The sequence below is a fragment of the Chiloscyllium plagiosum genome, unplaced genomic scaffold, assembly GCF_037043375.1.
Source record: "Chiloscyllium plagiosum isolate Xiang-an unplaced genomic scaffold, Cpla_swu_hap1 HiC_scaffold_25, whole genome shotgun sequence".
Lineage (NCBI taxonomy): Eukaryota > Metazoa > Chordata > Chondrichthyes > Orectolobiformes > Hemiscylliidae > Chiloscyllium > Chiloscyllium plagiosum.
The window spans coordinates 50,389,105-50,409,537 of record NW_028270163.1 but is presented as its reverse complement, the minus strand read 5'-3'; the positions used below and the strand labels follow the sequence as shown (position 1 = coordinate 50,409,537).

At 47.1% G+C, this 20,433-nt stretch overlaps 1 protein-coding gene across 1 annotated transcript; it reads left to right on the top strand.

The window, feature by feature from the left end:
• The first annotated feature begins 14,009 nt into the window (after positions 1-14,009).
• npb (neuropeptide B) lies at positions 14,010-17,886 on the top strand. Its single transcript, XM_043714997.2, has 2 exons — positions 14,010-14,310; positions 17,312-17,886. Exons 1-2 carry the CDS (start codon positions 14,044-14,046, stop codon positions 17,438-17,440), a joined length of 396 nt encoding a protein of 131 aa, XP_043570932.2. The 5' UTR covers positions 14,010-14,043; the 3' UTR covers positions 17,441-17,886.
• The last annotated feature ends 2,547 nt before the right edge of the window (positions 17,887-20,433 follow it).

Below are 20,433 nucleotides of genomic sequence, written 5' to 3'. Positions count from 1 at the left end.
CACACATGCACTTACACACATGCACACACGCACGTGCACTTACAGACACACATGCACATACATACACAGGTGCACACTCAGACACACATGCATACACATACACAGGTGCACACTCAGACACACATGCACACACATACACAGGTGCACACGCACATATATAACACAGGTGCACACTCAGTCACACATGGGCATACACACACATGCACATATACATGTGCACACACACATGCACACACATTAAAAGGTGCACACTCAGACACGCACCCACATACATACACAGGTGCACACTCAGACACACTTGCACATACATACACATGTGCACTCACAGACACACATGCAAATACATTCACAGGTGTACACTCAGACACATGCACATACATACACAGGTGCACACACAGACACACATGCAAATACATACACAGGTGTACACTCAGACACACGTGCACATACGTACACAGGTGCACACACAGACACATGCACCCACATACACAGGTGCACACACACATGCACACATATACACAGGTGCATTCTCAGACATACATGCAAACACATGCAGACTCACAAATACACATACATACACAGGTGCACACACAGACAACCATGCACATACATACACAGGTGCACACTCAGACACACATGCACATACATACACCGGTGCGCACACAGACACACATGCACATACATACACCGGTGCGCACACAGACACACATGCACATACATACACCAGTGCACTCACAGACAACCATGCAAATACATACACAGGTGCACACTCAGACACACATGCACATACATACACCGGTGCACACACATACACCGGTGCACACTCAGACACAGATGCACAGACACAGGTGCACACACACATATGCACATACATACACAGGTGCACACACAGACACACATGCAAATACATACACAGGTGCACACACAGACACATGCACACACATACACAGGTGCACATATAGATACACATGCACAAACATACACAGGTGCACACGCAGACACATGCACACACACACACATGCACACACAGACACATAGGTGCACACGCAGACACATGCACACACACACACATGTGCACACTCACACATGCACATACATACATAGGTGCACACACAGATACACATGCACACATACACAGGTGCACACACAGGCACACATGCACATACATACACAGGTGCACACACAAACACACGTGCACACTCAGACACTCATGTTCACACTCAGACACATGCACATACATACACAGGTGCACACACAGGCACACATGCACATACCTACACAGGTGCAGACACAGATACACATGCACATACATGTACAGGTGCACACACAGGCACACACATACACAGGTGCACACACAATACACGCATGCACACACATACACAGGTGCATTCTCAGACACACATGCAAACACATACATGCACACACACACATGCACATACATACACAGGTGCACACACAGACAACCATGCACATACATACACCAGTGCACACACACAGACACACACTTGCACATACACCGGTGCACACTCAGACACACTTGCACATATATACACAGGTGCAACTCAGACACACATGCACATATATACACAGGTGCAACTCAGACACACATGCACATACATACACAGGTGCACACTCAGACACACTTGCACATACACATGTGCACACTCAGACACACATGCACATACATACACAGGTGCACACACAGACACACATGCACACACATACACACATGCGCCATCAGACACACATGCACATACATACACAGGTGCGCACACAGACACAGATGCACATACATACACAGGTGCACACACAGACACACATGCACATACATACACAGGTGCACACACAGACACATGCACATACATACACACATGCACATACCTACACATTTGCACACACAATACACACATGCACACACATACACAGGTGCATTCTCAGACACACATGCAAACACATACACACATGCACATTCACACACACATGCACATACATACACAGGTGCACGCACAGACACACATGCACATACATACACACCTGCATGCTCAGACACACATGCACATAGATACACCGGTGCACACGCAGACACACATGCACACACATACACAGGTGCACACACAGACACACATGCACAAACATACACAGGTGCACACACAGGCACACATGCACATACACACAGGTGCACACAAGACACAGATGTGCACACTCAGGCACACATGCACACACAGATACACATGCACATACATACACAGGTACACACACAGATACATATTCGTGGGCAGCACGGTGGCACAGTGGTTAGCACTGCTGCTTCACAGTACCTGAGACCCGGGTTCAATTCCCGCCTCAGGCGACTCTCTGTGTGGAGTTTGCACATTCTCCCCGTGTCTGCATGGGTTTCCTCCGGTTGCTCCGGTTTCCTCCCACAATCCAAAAATGTGCAGGTTAGGTGATTGGCCATGCTAAATTGCCTGTAGTGTTAGGTGAAGGGGTAAATATAGGCGAATGGGCCGGGGTGGATTACGCTTCGGCGGGTCGGTGTGGCTTTGTTGGGCCGAAGGGCCTGTTTCCACACTGAAATTAATCTAATCTAATATGCACATACATACACAGGTGCACACACAGACACACATGTACATACACAGGTGCACACACAGACCTACATGCACAAACATAAACAGGTGCACACACAGATACAGATGCACATACATACACATGTACACACACAGACACAGACACACATGCACACAGATACACGTGCACACACATGCACAGGTGCACACACATACACATGTGCACACACAGATACACATACACACACATACACAGTTGCACACTCAGACACACATACACACGTGCACTTACAGACACACATGCACATGCATACACAGGTGCACACTCAGACACACATGCACACACATACACAGGTGCACACACAGACACACATGCACACACATACACAGGTGCACACAGGCACACATGCACAAACAGACACACATGCACATACATACACAGGTGCACGCACAGACACACATGCACATACATACACACCTGCATGCTCAGACACACATGCACACACATACACGGTGCACACGCAGACACACATGCACACACATACACGGTGCACACGCAGACACACATGCACACACATACACAGGTGCACACACAGACACACATGCACAAACATACACAGGTGCACACAGAGGCACACATGCACATACACACACAGGTGCACACGAGACACAGATGTGCACACTCAGACACACATGCACACACATGCACACACAGATACACATGCACATACATACACAGGTACACACACAGATACATATTCGTGGGCAGCACAGTGGCACAGTGGTTAGCACTGCTGCTTCACAGCACCTGAGACCCGGGTTCAATTCCCGCCTCAGGCGACTCTCTGTGTGGAGTTTGCACATTCTCCCCGTGTCTGCGTGGATTTCCTCCGGATGCTCCGGTTTCCTCCCACAATCCAAAAATGTGCAGGTTAGGTGATTGGCCATGCTAAATTGCCTGTAGTGTTAGGTGAAGGGGTAAATATAGGCGAATGGGTCTGGGTGGGTTACGCTTCGGCGGGTCGGTGTGGACTTGTTGGGCCGAAGGGCCTGTTTCCACACTGAAATTAATCTAATCTAATCTAATATGCACATACATACACAGGTGCACACACAGACACACATGTACATACACAGGTGCACACACAGACCTACATGCACATACATACACAGGTGCACACACAGATACACAAGCACAAACATACACAGGTGCACACACAGGCACATGTGCATATGCATACACAGGTGCACACTCAGATACACATGCACAAACATACTCCGGTGCACACACAGATACACATACATACACAGATGCACACACAGACACACAAGCACATACATACACAAATGCACACACAGGCACACATGCACATACATACACAGGTGCACACACAGACACACATGCACACACAGATACACGTGCACACACATACACAGGTGCACACTCAGACACACATGCACACACATACACATGTGCACACACAAATACAGATACACACACATACACAGTTGCACACTTAGACACACATACACACGTGCACTTACAGACACACATGCACATACATACACAGGTGCACACTCAGACACACATGCACACACATACACAGGTGCACACACAGACACACATGCACACACATACACAGGTGCACACACAGGCACACATGCACAAACAGACACACATGCACATACATACACAGGTGCACACTCAGGCACACATGCACAAACATGCACAGGTGCACACAGACACACATGTGCACACTCAGACACACTTGCACATACATACACAGGCGCACACACAGACACATGTGCACACTCAGACATACATGCACACATACACAGGTGCACACACAGATACACATGCTCATTTATACACAGGTGCACACAGAGATACACATGCACATACATACACAGGTGCACATACGAAACACACATGCACACACAGACACATATACCCCATACATATACACATGCACACACACACACATGCACGTACATACACAGGTGCACACACAGACATGCGCACACAGATGATGCAGAGAAAGTTTGAGAAGTCAGCATGTGACACTAAGTTTGTCTTATAAAATTGATCACGCTCCAGCCCCTGCCTGTTGCACGAAGAGCCCTGCTAGAGCGAGAGGGAGGGAGGAGGGAGTTACACAGATCCTCCCGCGGGTGGTTACAGGGGAAGACACAGTTTCTCTCGGGTGGTGGAGGGAGCGAGGTGAATACTGTGTCACCTGAAAGGCCTTTAATAAAGAGTAGCATCCTGAATGGAGCGTGTTTTGGTTTATGTCCACATTGTGGCAGCTGTCTGGGTTCACCCCGTCATTTCCACAGCCTCCCAGTTTCAGGGTGGTGCTCTCTGTCTATCTGAGAAGCATTTCACTTAACAATGAATAAGAGGCTCAGGAATCCCCCTCCTAATCCTTTTCATAATCCCCTTCCCCACTTTTCACTCTCTTTCCTGCAAGAGCATTAGGACATGGGCATCGCTGGCTAGACCAGCATTTATTGCCCCTCCCTAATTGCCCCTTGAGAAGGTGAGGCTGAGCTGCCTTTATGAACCACTGTGTCTGTGGGTTTACTTCTAATGCCTTGGAGTGGAGAGTTACCGAAGTTTGACCCAGCAGCAGTGAAGGAACAACGATATACTTCCAAATAAGGATAGTGAGTGGCTTGGAGGAGAATTTGCAGGGGGTGGTGTTCCCATGTTACTGCTGCCCTTGTCCTTCCAAATGGAAGTGGTCATAGAATCTTAGAGATGTACAGCGTGGAAGCAGACCCTTCGGTCCAACTCATCGATGCTGACCAGATATCCCAACCCAATCCAGTCCCACCAGCCAGCACCCAGCCCATATCCCTCCAAACCCTTCCTATTCATATACCCATCCAGATGCCTTTTAAATGTTGCAATTGTACCAGCCTCCACCACTTCCTCTGGCAGCTGATTCCATACACATACCACCCTCTGTGTGAAAAAGTTGCCCCTTAGGTCCCTTTTATAGTTTGTCTATTTATCCTATCCATGTCTCTCATGATTTTATAAACCTCTATAAGGTCACCCCTCAGCCTCCAATGCTCCAGATAAAACAGCCCCAGCCTGTTCAGCCTCTCCCTGTAGCTGAAACCCTCCAACCCTGGCAACATCCTTGTAAATCTTTGCCTGACGCCCTGCTTTAGAAGGACTGTAATGCTGAACCTTTACCTTTTTATTCAATTTTCTTACTTACACCTATGATTTTTAACTGAGGTATCCTTGCACCTAAGATAGTGCTAGAAAAGGGTGACCTTCTACACTTTTGGTTGTACTCGTATCCCTATATTTGAATACATGTGGCAATAGAACCTAATTCTAACTTTAATTCTAATTCTTCCATCATTGAGGACAGGGATTTGTGGAGCCTCCTTCTCCAGTGAGTTATTTAATTGTCCACCACCATTCCCGACAGGATAAGGCAGGACTGCAGACTTTACACCTGATCCTTGAGATTGCTTAGCTCTGTCTGTCACTTGTTGTTTATGCTGTTTGAAACGCAAATAGTCCTGTTGGGTGGCTTCACCAGGTTGACACCTCATCTTCAGGTATACCTGGTGATGCTCCCGGCCTGCCCTCCTGCACTCTCCATTGAACCACAGTTAATCCCTTGGCCTGATGGTAATGATTGAGTAGGGGATATGCTGGTTACAGATTGTGCTGGAGTACAATCCTGCAGCTGTTGAGGGTCCACAGCGCCTCATGGAGGCCCAGGCTTGAGTTGCTGGCTCTGTTCACAGGATTTAACGCATACATAGTACCACATGCCAGCCGGCAGGGTAAAAACTCACCACTTTGACCAAGCTTTTTTGATCACCTCTCTTAATATCTCCTTCACTGATTTCAACTTCATTTTTCTCAAGATGATGCCCTTGTGAAGTACCTTGGGCCATTTTGATCTGAAGAGGGAGTTATATAAATGCGAGTTGTTGTTGGCTGGAGCCTGGGACAGCTGCTGTCTCTGTCTTGTCTCTCTGATGGAGGGAGGGATCGCACCCACCCTCCTGGCTGTGATGGCCGAGTTGGGCAGTAGTTCAATGCAGTGAACCTGCACTCAGTCAGAAGCAGCTTGTGAGTGCCCAGCATACACCCCAGCTCCCAGAGGGTGAAAGGTGAGTCTATTAAATCACTGTGTCATGTTGACCAGAAACTAGAACTGGGGCATCACGAGCTCCGAGACCAGGAATGTGGATCTCTGGCAGAGTTATGATAGCTGTACGCCCCTACCCTACCCCAACTCTGCCACACTCTCAACCCCACCCCCACAGATCTCACAATCATTTTCAAGCCTCGAAAATCAAACCAGGTTGGGAAATAGTTTGGGAAATGCTGCAAGTCCAAGAGGTCGCAGGTGCTACATAACACCACCAGCAGAGGGAGCAGCTGCACCATATTTCAAATGGTTTTACAGCACAGCCAGAGATTAAAGTATCCAACATCTGTATAAAACAGATAACTGCTCTGGGAAAAAGCACCTGATGAAGAAGAAGCGCTCCAAAAACCAGTGCTTCCAAATAAACCTGTTGGACTATAACCTGACATTGTATGATTTTTGACTGGGAAAACGCAACTATCTTGACCACCAATGAGCACAAGCACGTTTTAGAGCTACATTCAAAGACTGTTTTATAGGAAGACCGTATATTTATATAAGAGTCTTTAAAAGCAATGTTAATCACCTCTCCTGTGTAGACACTGCCATGAGACAGAAACAGGAGAAAGTCAACTTTTAATGCTGCAAAGTCCTACAATTAGCACCTGCAAGGTTGGTGCTGGAAATGTGTTGCTGGAAAAGCACAGCAGGTCAGGCAGCATCCAGGGAACAGGAGAATCGACGTTTCGGGCATAAGCCCTTCTTCAGGAAGGGCCTGACCTGCTGTGCTTTTCCAGCAACACATTTCCAGCTCTGATCTCCAGCATCTGCAGACCTCACTTTCTCCTGCAAGGTTGGTGTTTGGTGTGACTTTTACCTGTGTTTCTTACACATTTAGGAAAATGAGTAGACCACTCAGCCCATCACACCTCTCTGCCATTTACTATGATCATGATTGATAGAACACTTCAATGCTTTGTACCCACACTATCTCCATAATCCTTAACACTTTTGATAGTGATCTATCGACCTCTACTTTAAGTATACTCAAAAACTGGACATCCACAGCCCTCTGGGATACACAATTCCAAAGATTCATACTCCTACATGGAAATGAAATTCTCATCTCAGTCCTAAATGGCATCCCCCCTTATTTTGAATTGATGTATATTGTATGTCCACGTATGTCATGTGTGTGTGTTCCGTTCCCATGTATGGTCACGTGGCCAACAGCAGAACTGGCTGGTTAAGAGCTACAACGAAGCATGCTGGGAATTTTGGTTGTTAGTTTAAACTCTGACCTCGGTTAAGGCTGCAGCCCAGGACATGCAGTTCCTTGTGTTGACCAAATAAGGCAAATGATATGGGCATCTTTATACGGAGCATGGAATGTCACTGTTCAAGACTTAGTGTAAACATTTGGGAATTATTTAACTGTAAAATTGCATTGGTTGGGATTGAACAATGTGATCACGCTTTGATCAACTCATTGGTTGAGTGTCAGAGAACTTTCTGGAAACCAAGCGTATTTTTGAAATAAGTTATCAGAACAAAGGATTGTCTCAGGAGACACCTTCAAGACCAACATTTGCGAAGTATGTGCCCTGAAGTTACCTTCAGAGAAGACAAAGAACCACAAGGCTGGACCTACCCAGAGAACAAAGTTGGCCAGTTAGAGTCATAGAGACGTACAGCACCAAAACAGACCCTTCGGTCCAATGTGTCTGTGCTGACCAGATATCCTAAATAAATCTAGTACCATTTGCCAGCATTTGGCCCATATCCCTCCAAACTCTTCCTAATCATATACCCATCCAGATGCCTTTCAAATGTTGCAGCTTATTCAGCTTCTCCCTATACTCAAACCCTCCAACCCCGGGAACATCATCCAATCGGGTAATGTTTGATTCAAGTCAAACTTAGAGCTAGAGTTAGGGTTAGTTGTGGATTAAATAAAGTAAAGTGAAGCTAAATGAAATGAGTTAAAGTTGACATTATGTTAAATGAAATAAAAAGTAAGTTGCAACAAATAAATGTTTTATATTGAGTATTATACTTAAAGAGTTAAAATAAAGAAAGGCTTATTTCATTAAATTCTGAGCCTGCCTTTTGTCTGTCACACAAGGGAAGAATACCCGAGTAAATGTTTTGAGTATACCTTCTCGGGCAACACAGTGACGGGAACAAAGATGTGCAGAAAACAGGGACCGACAAAGATCAGGTGAAGATAGGACGTTGCAGCGAGAGCAGGAATTAGATGGAGGAAGGACGTGTTTGTCACTGCAGTCAGTGACTAATAACACTGAGTGAGCTCCAGGCACCAATTTCCTGATGGGGTAACAATGTAGCTGTTATAACAGAGACCTGCCTTAAACATGGGCAGGAGTGGGAAACATATATTCCTGGCTAGCTCAGAGGGAAAAGAAAGAGAATGAGATGGCAGGGAGGGAGAAGGAGGCAGATGCCAGTCTGACAATTCTAAACACTGAATTAATCTGGTTTGGGATGAGGAACAGGAATGAAACGGTTACACTGTTCACTATAGATTCCTGCACAGTGAGAAGGAGAGAGAGAGGAACAAATCTGTTCGCAAATTTCTTTAAAACATGCAAATCATAATGCATGAGTACTGAGTGACTTCAATTACTCTAATAGAGACAGGGGATGAGACAGAGTAAAGGATAAAGAGGGCAAAGAATTGAAAGCGAAATATACACATGGGAACGTTCTTCTCGCTGAGGAAGGGAACATTGCTGGATCCAGTCCTGGAGAATGAAGAGGACCATGTTGTGCTGAGAATATTGTGTGTAGTTTTTGTCTCCCTTTTCTGAGCTCTTGCTCTGAAGGGAGTGCAGCATAGGCTTCCCATGCTGATTCTGTGGATGGAGCGACTGACTCAGGACGAGCATTGGCTAGGTTAGGATTGATTTTGATGGAATTCAGATGAATGAGGAGGGGGGATTTCATAGAGACTTGTAAAATTCTAATCAGGACGAGACGGGGTCGATGCAAGGAGGATGTTCCCGATGGTGGGAGTGCGTCCAGAACCAGGGATCACGGTCTGAGGATTCGGGGTGGATCACTTAGGATGGAGATGAGGAGACATTTCTTCACCCAGAGAGTGGTGAGCCTGAGGGATTCATTACCACAGAAAGTACTTGATGCCAAAACATTGAATGTATTCAAGAGGCAGCTAGATATAACACTTGGGATCAAAGGTTATTGGGAGAAAGCGGGATTAAGCTCTTGAGTTGGATGATCAGCCATGATCGTGATGAATGCACAGCAGGCTTGAAGGGCCGAATGACCTCCTGCTGATTCCTGAAGAAGGGCTTATGCCTGCTCCTTGGATGCTGCCTGACCTGCTGCGCTTTTCCAGCAACACATTTTCAGCTCCCCCTGCTCTTCTCAGTTTCCCCATTAGAGGGAGAGTGTGTAGGCAACAGTGACCACAATAGAATTAGGTTTAAGGCAGTTACGGAAAGGAAGGAAGAAAAATCAAGTTCACGCATTTGAGGAGGGATTTAGCACAGTTGGACAAGATACAAATTAGCCAGAAACAGGATGAATAGGTAATAGCAGGTCTCGAACCAAGGCAGTTCCCAGAAAGGAAGAAACTTAAAGCATCCAAAGCTAGAGCTCCTTGGATAACAAATAAAAAAGCTGCGAAAATAATTTAATAACTGGTACAGATTATAATCCAAAACCAGTCCGCATGGTCATACCGAAGGGTAATAGAAACGCAAAGAGAGAATATGAAGAAAAGTTAGGCAGGTAACCTCATCTGGAACCCAAACATATTTCATGTTAAAAAGCAAAATGAAAGTTAAAGGAAGGTTGGGAGTAATTAGGGACCAAAAATGAATCACTTTGTGGAGAAAGATGACATGACTGAGGTATCAAATGAGTACATTGATTCTGCCTCTACCAAAGGAGTGGTTGAAGTCAGAGTAAGGGAGAGAGTTGAGACATTTTTTCTCTTTTTTTTTCAATCATAGCCAGAGGCACTGAATAGGTTGGCATTACTCAAAGTTAGCAACTTACCTGGTCTAGTTGGGTGAATCCTTCGATTCTAGATTAGAGTGGTGCTGGAAAAGCACAGCAGGTCAGGCAGCATCCGAGGAGCAGGAAAATCGACGTTTCGGGCAAAAGCCCTTCATCAGGAATGAAAGCAGGGAGCCTCCAGGGTGGAGAGACAAATGGGAGGGGGGTGGGTGGGGCTGGGGAGAAGGTAACCAAGAGTACAACAGGTGGCTGGAGGTGGACTTCACCAGTTTCGTCATTTCCCCTCCCCCCAGTTCCAACCTTGCAGCTCAGCACTGTCCCCATGACTTGTCCTACCTGCCTATCTCCCTTCCCACCTATCCACTCCACCTTCCTCTCTGACGTATCACCTTCATCCCCACCCCTATCCACCTACTGTACTCTTTGCTACCTTCTCCCCAACCCCAAGCCCCCCTCCCATTTATCTCCCCACCCCGGAGGCTCACTGCCTTCAGTCCTGATGAAGGGCTTTTGCCTGAAACGTCAATTTTCCTGTCCCTCGGATGCTGCCTGACCTGCTGTGCCTTTCCAGCACCACTGTAATCTAGACTCTGATCTCCAGCATCTGCAGTCCTCACGTTTGCCCTGAATCCTTCGATTGCTGAGGGAGGCAGAGTGGAAATAGCTGAAGCTGTGATCACAATCCACTTTTCATTTTGGAGTGATGTCAGAGGATTGGAAATATTACACTCCATTTAGAAAAGGGGAAAGGGACAAATCTGATAAACACTAGACTGATTGCCGTGAAGTTAATTACAAGAAAACTGTGAAAACTCTTTCAAGGATAAAATTAATTCCCACTTGGAGAAGCCTGGGTTTTTAGCTGATAGATTTATCAAAGGCAGAACACTGCCTGACTAACCCAATTGAAATAACAGAGAGGACTGATAAAGAGACATGTTCAAAAGTGAAATATAATGTTAAAAGATTATTGAGATTTAGGAGAAGGAGAGGTGATCTCATTAAAACATATAGGGTTCTTCAGGGGCTTGTCAGAGTCAATGCTGAGAGGATATTTTTCCTCATGGGGGAGTCTAGGACCAGAGGCCACAGTGTCAGAATAAAGAGGCACCAATTTAAGGCTGAGATGAGGAGGAATTTCTTCCTTCAGAGGGCTGTGTGTCTTTGGAACTCCTTGCCCCAGAGAGCTGTGGGGGCAGAGTCCTTGTGGATATTGAAGGCGGACATAGATTCTTGATCAGTCGGGAATCAAGGGTTACGGGGAAGAGGGCAGAAAGTGGATGTGGGGAATGTCAGATCAGCCATAATCCTAGTGAACGGTGAAACAGGCTTGAGGGGCCAAATGGCCTATTCCTCATCCTATTTCTTATGGACAATGGTCACCTGGGTTTGTAATGGGTCAAGGGAAAGACAGTAGAATGTGGTGGCAAACAGAGTTTTATGAGCAGAGAGAGAGAAAAACACAGAGTGGCACAAACAAAGAGAATGCTGGAGACACTCGGCAGATCTGAGAGAGAAACAGAGTTAATGTTTCGGGTCAGGAATGATTCTTCTTCAGAATGAAAGAGAGCAAGGAGTGAAGCAGCGGCAAGCTGTGATGTTAAGGAGGTGCAAGAGCAGAGGAATTTAACAGATACAAAATCAGGAACCTTTGATGTGTCAAATTAATAGGATGGTTTAGAAAGTGTGCGGATACTTACGTTTTTTTTTAAAAAGGAATGTGGAATATGAAACAAGGGAATCCTCTAAATCCCAGTCTCCAGATGGTGCCCTGTTCTGGGAATCACATGCTGACATCACACCACCCAGCCCTGTTTGAACCTTTATTTAACCAGAACCCTGCTCCTCTCACACACCGTCCATTCCCTTGTACTCTGTCCCCACCAACCTCCTTACCGCCAGTCTGACCATTTAACCCCTGAAGTGCCTCACCAAAGGGTAACTGCCTCTCTAATGAACACCACCGGCTGCGGTGGCCTTTGGAGTCATACATTTGCCAAGTCAGGGTGGTATATCGCTAGGTGAGTCAAATTCCTGGGACTCCCTCCCCTCGGAGTGCCCTCACAAAGTTAGGATAGCAGGGGTTTCAAGAAGCAGGTAGCCAGGGTAGTGAAGGAGGTGTTTGCCTTTATTGGTCAGTGCATTGAGTATAGGAGTTGGGAGGTCATGTCGCAGCTGTACATTGGTTAGGCCAATTTTAGAATACTGCATTCAATTCTGGTCTCTCTGTTATAGGAATGTTGTGAAACTTCACAGGGTTCAGGAAAGATACACAAGAATGCTGCCAGGGTTGGAGGATTTGAGCTAAAGGGAGAGGCTGAATAGGCTGCAGCTTTTTTCCCTGGAGTGTCAGAGACGGAGGTCTGACCTGATAGAGGTTTATAAAATCATGAGGGGCATGGATAGGGTGAATAGACAAGATGGGGGTGTTGAGGAATCCAAAACTAGAGGACATTGTTTTAAAGTGAGAGGGGAAAGATTTAAAAGGGACCCAAGGGGTAACTTTCTCACTCAGAGGGTGGTACGTGCGTGAACTGAGCTGCCAGAGGACGTGGTGGAGGCTGGTGCAATTACAGCATTTGAAAGGCATCTTGTATGAAATGAATTCAAAGGGTTTAGAGGAGTATGGGTCAAGTGCTGGCAAATGGGGCTAGGTTAGCTTAGGATATCTGGTCGGCATGGACGAGTTGGACCCAAAGGTCTGTTTCCGTGCTGTACAGCTCTGAAATGCTATGACCAAATGCCCCCTTGAGAAAGAGATCACTTAGAGTCATACAGCACAGAAACAGACCCTGCAGTCCAACTCGTCCATATATCCTAAGCTAATCTAGCCCCATTTGCCAGCACTTGACCCATACTCCTCTAAACCCTTTGTATTCATTTCTTACAAAATGCCTTTCAAATGCTGTAATTGTACCAGCCTCCACCACATCCTCTGGTAGCTCAGTCCACACATGTACCACCCTCTGGGTGAAAAAGTTGCCCCTTAGGTCCCTATTATATCTTTCCCCTTTCACCCTAAACCTATGCCCTCTAGTTCTGGACTCGCCCACCCCAGGGAACAGACCTCGTCTATTTACCCTGTCCATGCCCCTAAACCTTTATCGTGCTGGTCCTGTTAGTGATGGCCCCCTCCTCGGTGTGTGTTTGTGTGTGTGTGTGTGTGTGGGGGGGGGGGGGGGAGTGAAGAGTCCCTGGATGGTTCCGGATTGGTACACAGTGGAAAGGGGGCGTGTGTGTAATGAGAGTAGGGGGATGGTTTGGGTGCTATATAAGGGAAGGTGGGGATGGTCCATCCCCATTCGGAGCTGCTGTCCCAGCCAGTCTCCAGCAATCACAAGATGCCATCCCTGGAGAGCTCCCTGAAGCTGGTATTACTCAGTATCCTTCTCTCCAGCTTCCTGCCCAGCCCCGGACAAGCCTGGTACAAACAGGCGACCGGACCCACCTACTACTCGGTCGGCAGAGCCTCCGGGCTCCTGTCCGGGATCCGCCGCTCGCCCTACATCCGCAGATCAGAGCTCAGCCCCGGGCCAGAGGCGGCAGAAAACAGCGTGGAGTCGGAGCAAGGGAGTCAACATCGGAGCAACACCCTCATCAAAACCATGGTGAGTGAGAGGGAGGGGGAGAGACAGGCAGAGGGAGGGGAGGGGGGAGAGACAGGCAGAGGGAGGGGAGGGGAGGGGGAGAGACAGGCAGAGGGAGGGGAGGGGGGAGAGACAGGCAGAGGGAGGGGAGGGGGGAGAGACAGGCAGAGGGAGGGGAGGGGGGAGAGACAGGCAGAGGGAGGGGAGGGGGAGAGACAGGCAGAGGGAGGGGAGGGGGAGAGACAGGGAGGGGAGGGGGGGAGAGACAGGCAGAGGGAGGGGAGGGGGGAGAGAGACAGGCAGAGGGAGGGGAGGGGGGAGAGACAGGCAGAGGGAGGGGAGGGGGGAGAGACAGGCAGAGGGAGGGGAGGGGGGGGAGAGACAGGCAGAGGGAGGGGAGGGGGAGAGACAGGCAGAGGGAGGGGAGGGAGAGATAGAGGGAGAGATGGATGGGGAGAGAAATGAGAAAGATGGGGGAGAAAGGGATCGGGAGAAATTGGAGAGAGAGGAGGGAAAAGGGAGAGAGTGGGATAGGGAAGGGGAGAGGGAAAAGATGGCAGGGCAATATGGAAGGAGAGAGAGAAAATGGAATTGTTAGACTGTGGGAGAGGGAAGTGAGAGATGGAGTGGGAGAGGGAGGTGAGAGATGGAGTGGGAGAGGGAGGTGAGAGATGGAGTGGGAGAGGGAGGTGAGAGATGGAGTGGGAGAGGGAGGTGAGAGATGGAGTGGGAGAGGGAGGTGAGAGATGGAGTGGGAGAGGGAGGTGAGAGATGGAGTGGGAGAGGGAGGTGAGAGATGGAGTGGGAGAGGGAGGTGAGAGATGGAGTGGGAGAGGGAGGTGAGAGATGGAGTGGGAGAGGGAGGTGAGAGATGGAGTGGGAGAGGGAGGTGAGAGATGGAGTGGGAGAGGGAGGTGAGAGATGGAGTGGGAGAGGGAGGTGAGAGATGGAGTGGGAGAGGGAGGTGAGAGATGGAGTGGGAGAGGGAGGTGAGAGATGGAGTGGGAGAGGGAGGTGAGAGATGGAGTGGGAGAGGGAGGTGAGAGATGGAGTGGGAGAGGGAGGTGAGAGATGGAGTGGGAGAGGGAGGTGAGAGATGGAGTGGGAGAGGGAGGTGAGAGATGGAGTGGGAGAGGGAGGGTGAGAGATGGAGTGGGAGAGGGAGGTGAGAGATGGAGTGGGAGAGGGAGGTGAGAGATGGAGTGGGAGAGGGAGGTGAGAGGGAAGTTGGGAGGAAAAAAGATGTGAGGTGGTGAGAGAAAAGAAAGTCAGACAGGAGGAGGCGGCAAGTGTGGGGAATGGAGAGAAGGAGTTGGGAGGGCGGGAACAGAATGTGGAATAGGGAGTGAGGGAGGGGTGGGTCAAGGAAGGTAAACTGGACAGGAGGGTAGGGGAGAGGACAGAGAGCGGGAGATGGGAGAGAGAAAGTGGAAAGAGGGAAGGCAAGATTCACAGAGAGGGGCAGACAGAGAGGGGAAGGGGTAGGGACTGTGGTGAGGACAGGTGTCACATTGACAGACAGGGAAATGGTCAAGGTGTAAATAGAGGGGGTGGGTGCTGGCAGGATTGTGTAAAGAGAGAGGATGGAATGCGGGTCAGGATACACAGGAACAGACTGAGGAGGGAGATACCAAGGAGGGACACAGAGGGCAAGAGGGTGGGGGGAGATACTGAGAAAGCAGCCGTGGCAATACACCACGAGGGGACACAGACTCCAGGGGAGAAATCTGTAGCAGATTGCTTTAAAAAAACTGCATCAGAATGTAGTTTTAAACCAATATCATACACTGTCACACTGTGGAAGGCTGTCATTTCGAATGGGGTTACGTTTCAGGTTAAACCTGCGCTATAAAACCCAGAGAGTATTGTGTATTGGTAATGGGGAGGAGGAGCTGGCTTTAAGGTCACCGGGAAAAGCTCCGTGAGGGTTTGATGAAAGGCTGACAGAATAATTTAAACTGCACTCCCTGGAATTTACCCCAACCCCAAAGATCCCAGGCTGTACACAGCAGAGGGAGAGGGAACTGTCAGCCTGACAGGGGGAGAGGGAGGTGGTGAGTGTGAGAGGGGGAGAGTGTGTGAGGGAGGAGGAGTGTGAGGGAGGGGAGAGTGAGGAAGGGAGAGAGTATGCAAAGGGCGGAAAGTTGTGTGTGTGTGTGTGGGAGTGCGAGTGAAGGAAGGTTGAAGAGTGAGTTTGAGAGAAGGTGGGGTAGCGCACACAGGGGGAGTGTGGTGGAGAGAGTGTGAGAGGAGGGTGACAGCAGGGGTGAAGTGAAGGGAATAGATAGTGAGAGGGTGAGGGAGAGAGAGAGGTGAAGACCGAATGGAACTGCAGTTTCTGTTTTATAGGGAGTCGCTGGTTGAATATTTTGCGATTACTCTGCACCCAAGCTCAATGCAGCTGGAGACCACAAGGATTATAACCAGAACGGGAATCCTTGCAAATACTTAACAGCTGATATGTATAAACCAGGCCAGCTGGAGGATGGTTTTAAAGTAAAACCCGTCACAACACAACCTGTCCACACGGTCTCCTATAGTGTACAAAGTTAAACACTAAAGTTAGCTAGGTTACCTGCTGAAGGAGCAGCGCTCCGAAAGCTAGTGCTTCCAAATAAACCTATTGGATGTTTTAAAATTTATCCACTCCAGTCCAACACCGGCACCTCCCCAAACTGCAGTGTAGTTAGAGGTACGTTTTAAATTAACCTGTTCCGGGATGTTATTACATAATAACAGGAGCAGCCGGGAGTTAAACCTGGTTTAGCGGTAGGGACGCTACCACAAGGGCAATGTGGTTTTAACATTGTCGTATTCTGGTGGCCCTGACAGTTGGGGGGGGGGGGGGGGGGCGCGGGGGCTGTGTACAGAGACGCAGTTCGCAGTTCCAAAGATCAGTCTTACCGCACCTGAAATGTTAACTCGGTGTTCTCTGTATCCAGACCGGCTGAGTTTCTCCAGGACTCCTGGTTTTAATAAATTACCGAGTTGGTGTTTGTGTGTGTGTGTGTTCATTCCACAGGCTGTTTGTGTCAAGGACATCTCTCCCAATCTGCAGAGCTGTGAACTCATCCAGGATGGCCTGAGCACTTTCCAATGTAAAGCTGATGTCTATCTGTCGCTGGACTCACAGGAATGTATGAACGCCTGATCCCACTCTCTCTTGCCCTCAACAGAAACCTCTACAAACTGATCCCGATCTCAGTGTTTCATTATTTCTACCCATTTTGAACAATTTAGAATTGGCCCTGAACTTACTGTTAACTCCTAGCTGACAAATCTGTGTTAAAGTACATGAAACTAATTTCTTTGCTGCAGGGCAGTTCCTCAGCGCCTGACTATTTTTGTTGATGATTGATTACAATATTTAAATATATTTCAATGAGTATGGAGAACTATCGTGTAAGTGAGCTGTGCATTGGTGCAATTCTGATGTGTATGTAACTTAAATGACTTATTAATTATATTTCAGCCTTAAAATGTGTCCCAGCTCCTGTTTGAATGCATGGACATTTGACCATCCTTTAAATACTTACCCCAATAACCTACAGGAAAACAGTCCACGATGAAAAAAAAATAAAGTTGAGAAAAACACAGTATTGTTTTTAAAAATTTCTCAATTCTCATTTGTAGCAAATCATATAAACAAGTTATGGAGAGAGATGGTTGTAAGCAATGTGAATATTAATACAGAGAACCTGTTACTGTCTTTGTGTGTGAGAGAGAAAGTTTGTGTGCACATATGCATCTATAAGTGTGTGTGTGTAAAGATATATATGTGTACATGTGCATTGTATCTGTATATACACTGCATGTACACTGTATGTAGACTGTATCGTATCTGCACATACATCTGTGTATACTTCATCTGTGAACTGTATTGTATTTGCATGTACATCGGTGTGTCAGACTGTACCTGTGTGTACATCTGTGTATACAGTATCTGTACTGTATTAGTGCATTGTATCTGTACTGTAGCCATGTATCCATATATAAAATTGAGGGTGGGAAAAAATAAGTACAGCAAACATTGTTGAGAATGAATCACATCCAATCCAAGATGTCTACTATCACCATCTCAAATGAAGGCAATTCTTTTAAAAAGTGCATTAAATTTTTGGTCCTTTGATCAAATACAGAGAAGGTCATTTCACTTGCAGGGTATTATCACAAAGTCTGATAAAACACCATGTGATACACACAGAGGCTGGTCTGGTGGATAATAATGTTCAGTTGCCAAAACCGCCTGCACATACCAACTAAAATATTCTAATAGCTGAAAATAATGAATACAATTGAATATTTAACATAAATACCAAAGACCTGAAATGTTTAAGGTGGGAACAATTTTGTGTTTGTTTAACACAAGCAAAATACTGCATATGTGGGAGATTTGACACAAAGATAGAGAAATTCAGCAAGTCTAGCAGCATCTTTGGAGAAAGAAACAGAGTTTACATCTCAAGTGTGATGGGACTTCTTTGCAATGGGCTTTTGTATAGGTGGTGGTCAGAAATCAAACTCTGCACTGTCTCAGCAAGTGCATTAACAGTCATTAAATATTTCACTTTGTCAAAACAGGGCTTCCCCACCACCAGCCTGTTCTGTCGCAATGTCTCCCTTTTCCTATCCTACTGCTGTTTTCTTCCCCAATCTTTCAGCCACATTCATTTCGGCTTTCACTGATTGTAACCATCACTCAAGTGGGGCTCTTGGGCATAATCTTTTGTGTCTGCTTTGGCTTTCTCAAATCTCTGTACGCCTGGAATTAGGGAGCAGAGTCTGAGAATTAGGGCCAGACTGTTCAGGAGAGATGTTAGGAAGCACCTCCACATGCAAAAAGTGGGAGAGGTTTGGAACTCTCTTCCACAAATGGCAATGGTTGTGAGATCAGTTGTAATTTTAAATCTAAGGTAGATAATTTTTTGTTAAGCAAAAGGTATTAAAGGCAGGTATATGGAATTAGTCAGCCATGATCCCAGTGAATGGCTGAACAGGCTTGTGGTGATGAACAGCCTACTTCTGTTCCTATGTTCCCTCAGGTCAACATCTCAAAGTTACCCACACTTTTGATTTTTCATCTTTTTTTTGTGTCAAATCTCTCCTTCCATTGGTACCAGGAGGGGGCTTTCCATTGCTATCAAAAGCGGAGACTGAGAGGTTCCACTCCTTCAGGTCTCCAGTTTTTAAATCCTTTCAAACTATCACCAACATCCACCTGCTCCCAACAGGGACGCGTGCTCGGAAATCCAACATCCATTAGTCCATTCCTACCCTTTGGCCGCCCATACAAACAACTTCTGAATGGCTGCTGTGGGGCTAGCAGGCACAGTGCTGGTTGAGTAATCCAAAGATAATAAGACCATACAATATAGGAGCATAATTAGGCCATTCAGCCCATTGAGTCTGATCCATAATTCAATCATATTTCTCAATTCTCCTGCCTTCTCCCTGCAACCTTTCATTCCCTTACTAACTAAGGACCACCTATCTCTGTCTTAAACACACTCAATGACTTGCCCTCCACAGCCTTCTGCAGCAATGAGTTCCACAAATTCATCACCCCCGACTGAAGAATTTCCTCTTCATCTCTGTTCTAAAAGATAGTCCCTTCACTCTGGCACTGTGCCCTCTGGCCCTAGTCTCTTCTACTAGTGAAAACATCTCCTGCACATCCACTGTATCCAGGCCCGTCAGTATACTGCAAATTTCAATGAGATCCTCCCTTATCCTTCTAATCTCCATTGAGTACAGGCCCAGGGTCCTCAACTGCTCCTCATATGACAAGCCCTTCAGGCCTGGGACAATTCTTGTGAATCTCCACTGGACTCCTTCCAACACTAGCACATCCTTCCTTAGATACGAGGCCCAAAACTGCTCATGGTATTCCAAACACGGTCTGATCAGAACCTCATACAGCCTCACCAGTAGATCCCTGCTCTTGCATTCTCGTCCTCTTGAAATGAAGACTCTACCTTGGAGACACAGGTTCAAATGCTACCACAGCAGCTGGGAGAATTTTAATTGAAACCAATAAAAGAGTGTGGAATTATTGGTCAATGTAAAACCATGGTCATTACATACTGAACTGGATCAATAGATGCCCCTTTTGGTAAGAGAACTTCCTATCCTTTCCTGGTCTGG

Bases quoted from the DNA above. Each gene is read 5' to 3' on its own strand.
- npb (XM_043714997.2), top strand. From the start codon at position 14,044: ATGCCATCCCTGGAGAGCTCCCTGAAGCTGGTATTACTCAGTATCCTT. The intron at 14,311-17,311 runs GTGAGTGAGAGG...TTCATTCCACAG, and splicing joins ACACCCTCATCAAAACCATG to GCTGTTTGTGTCAAGGACAT.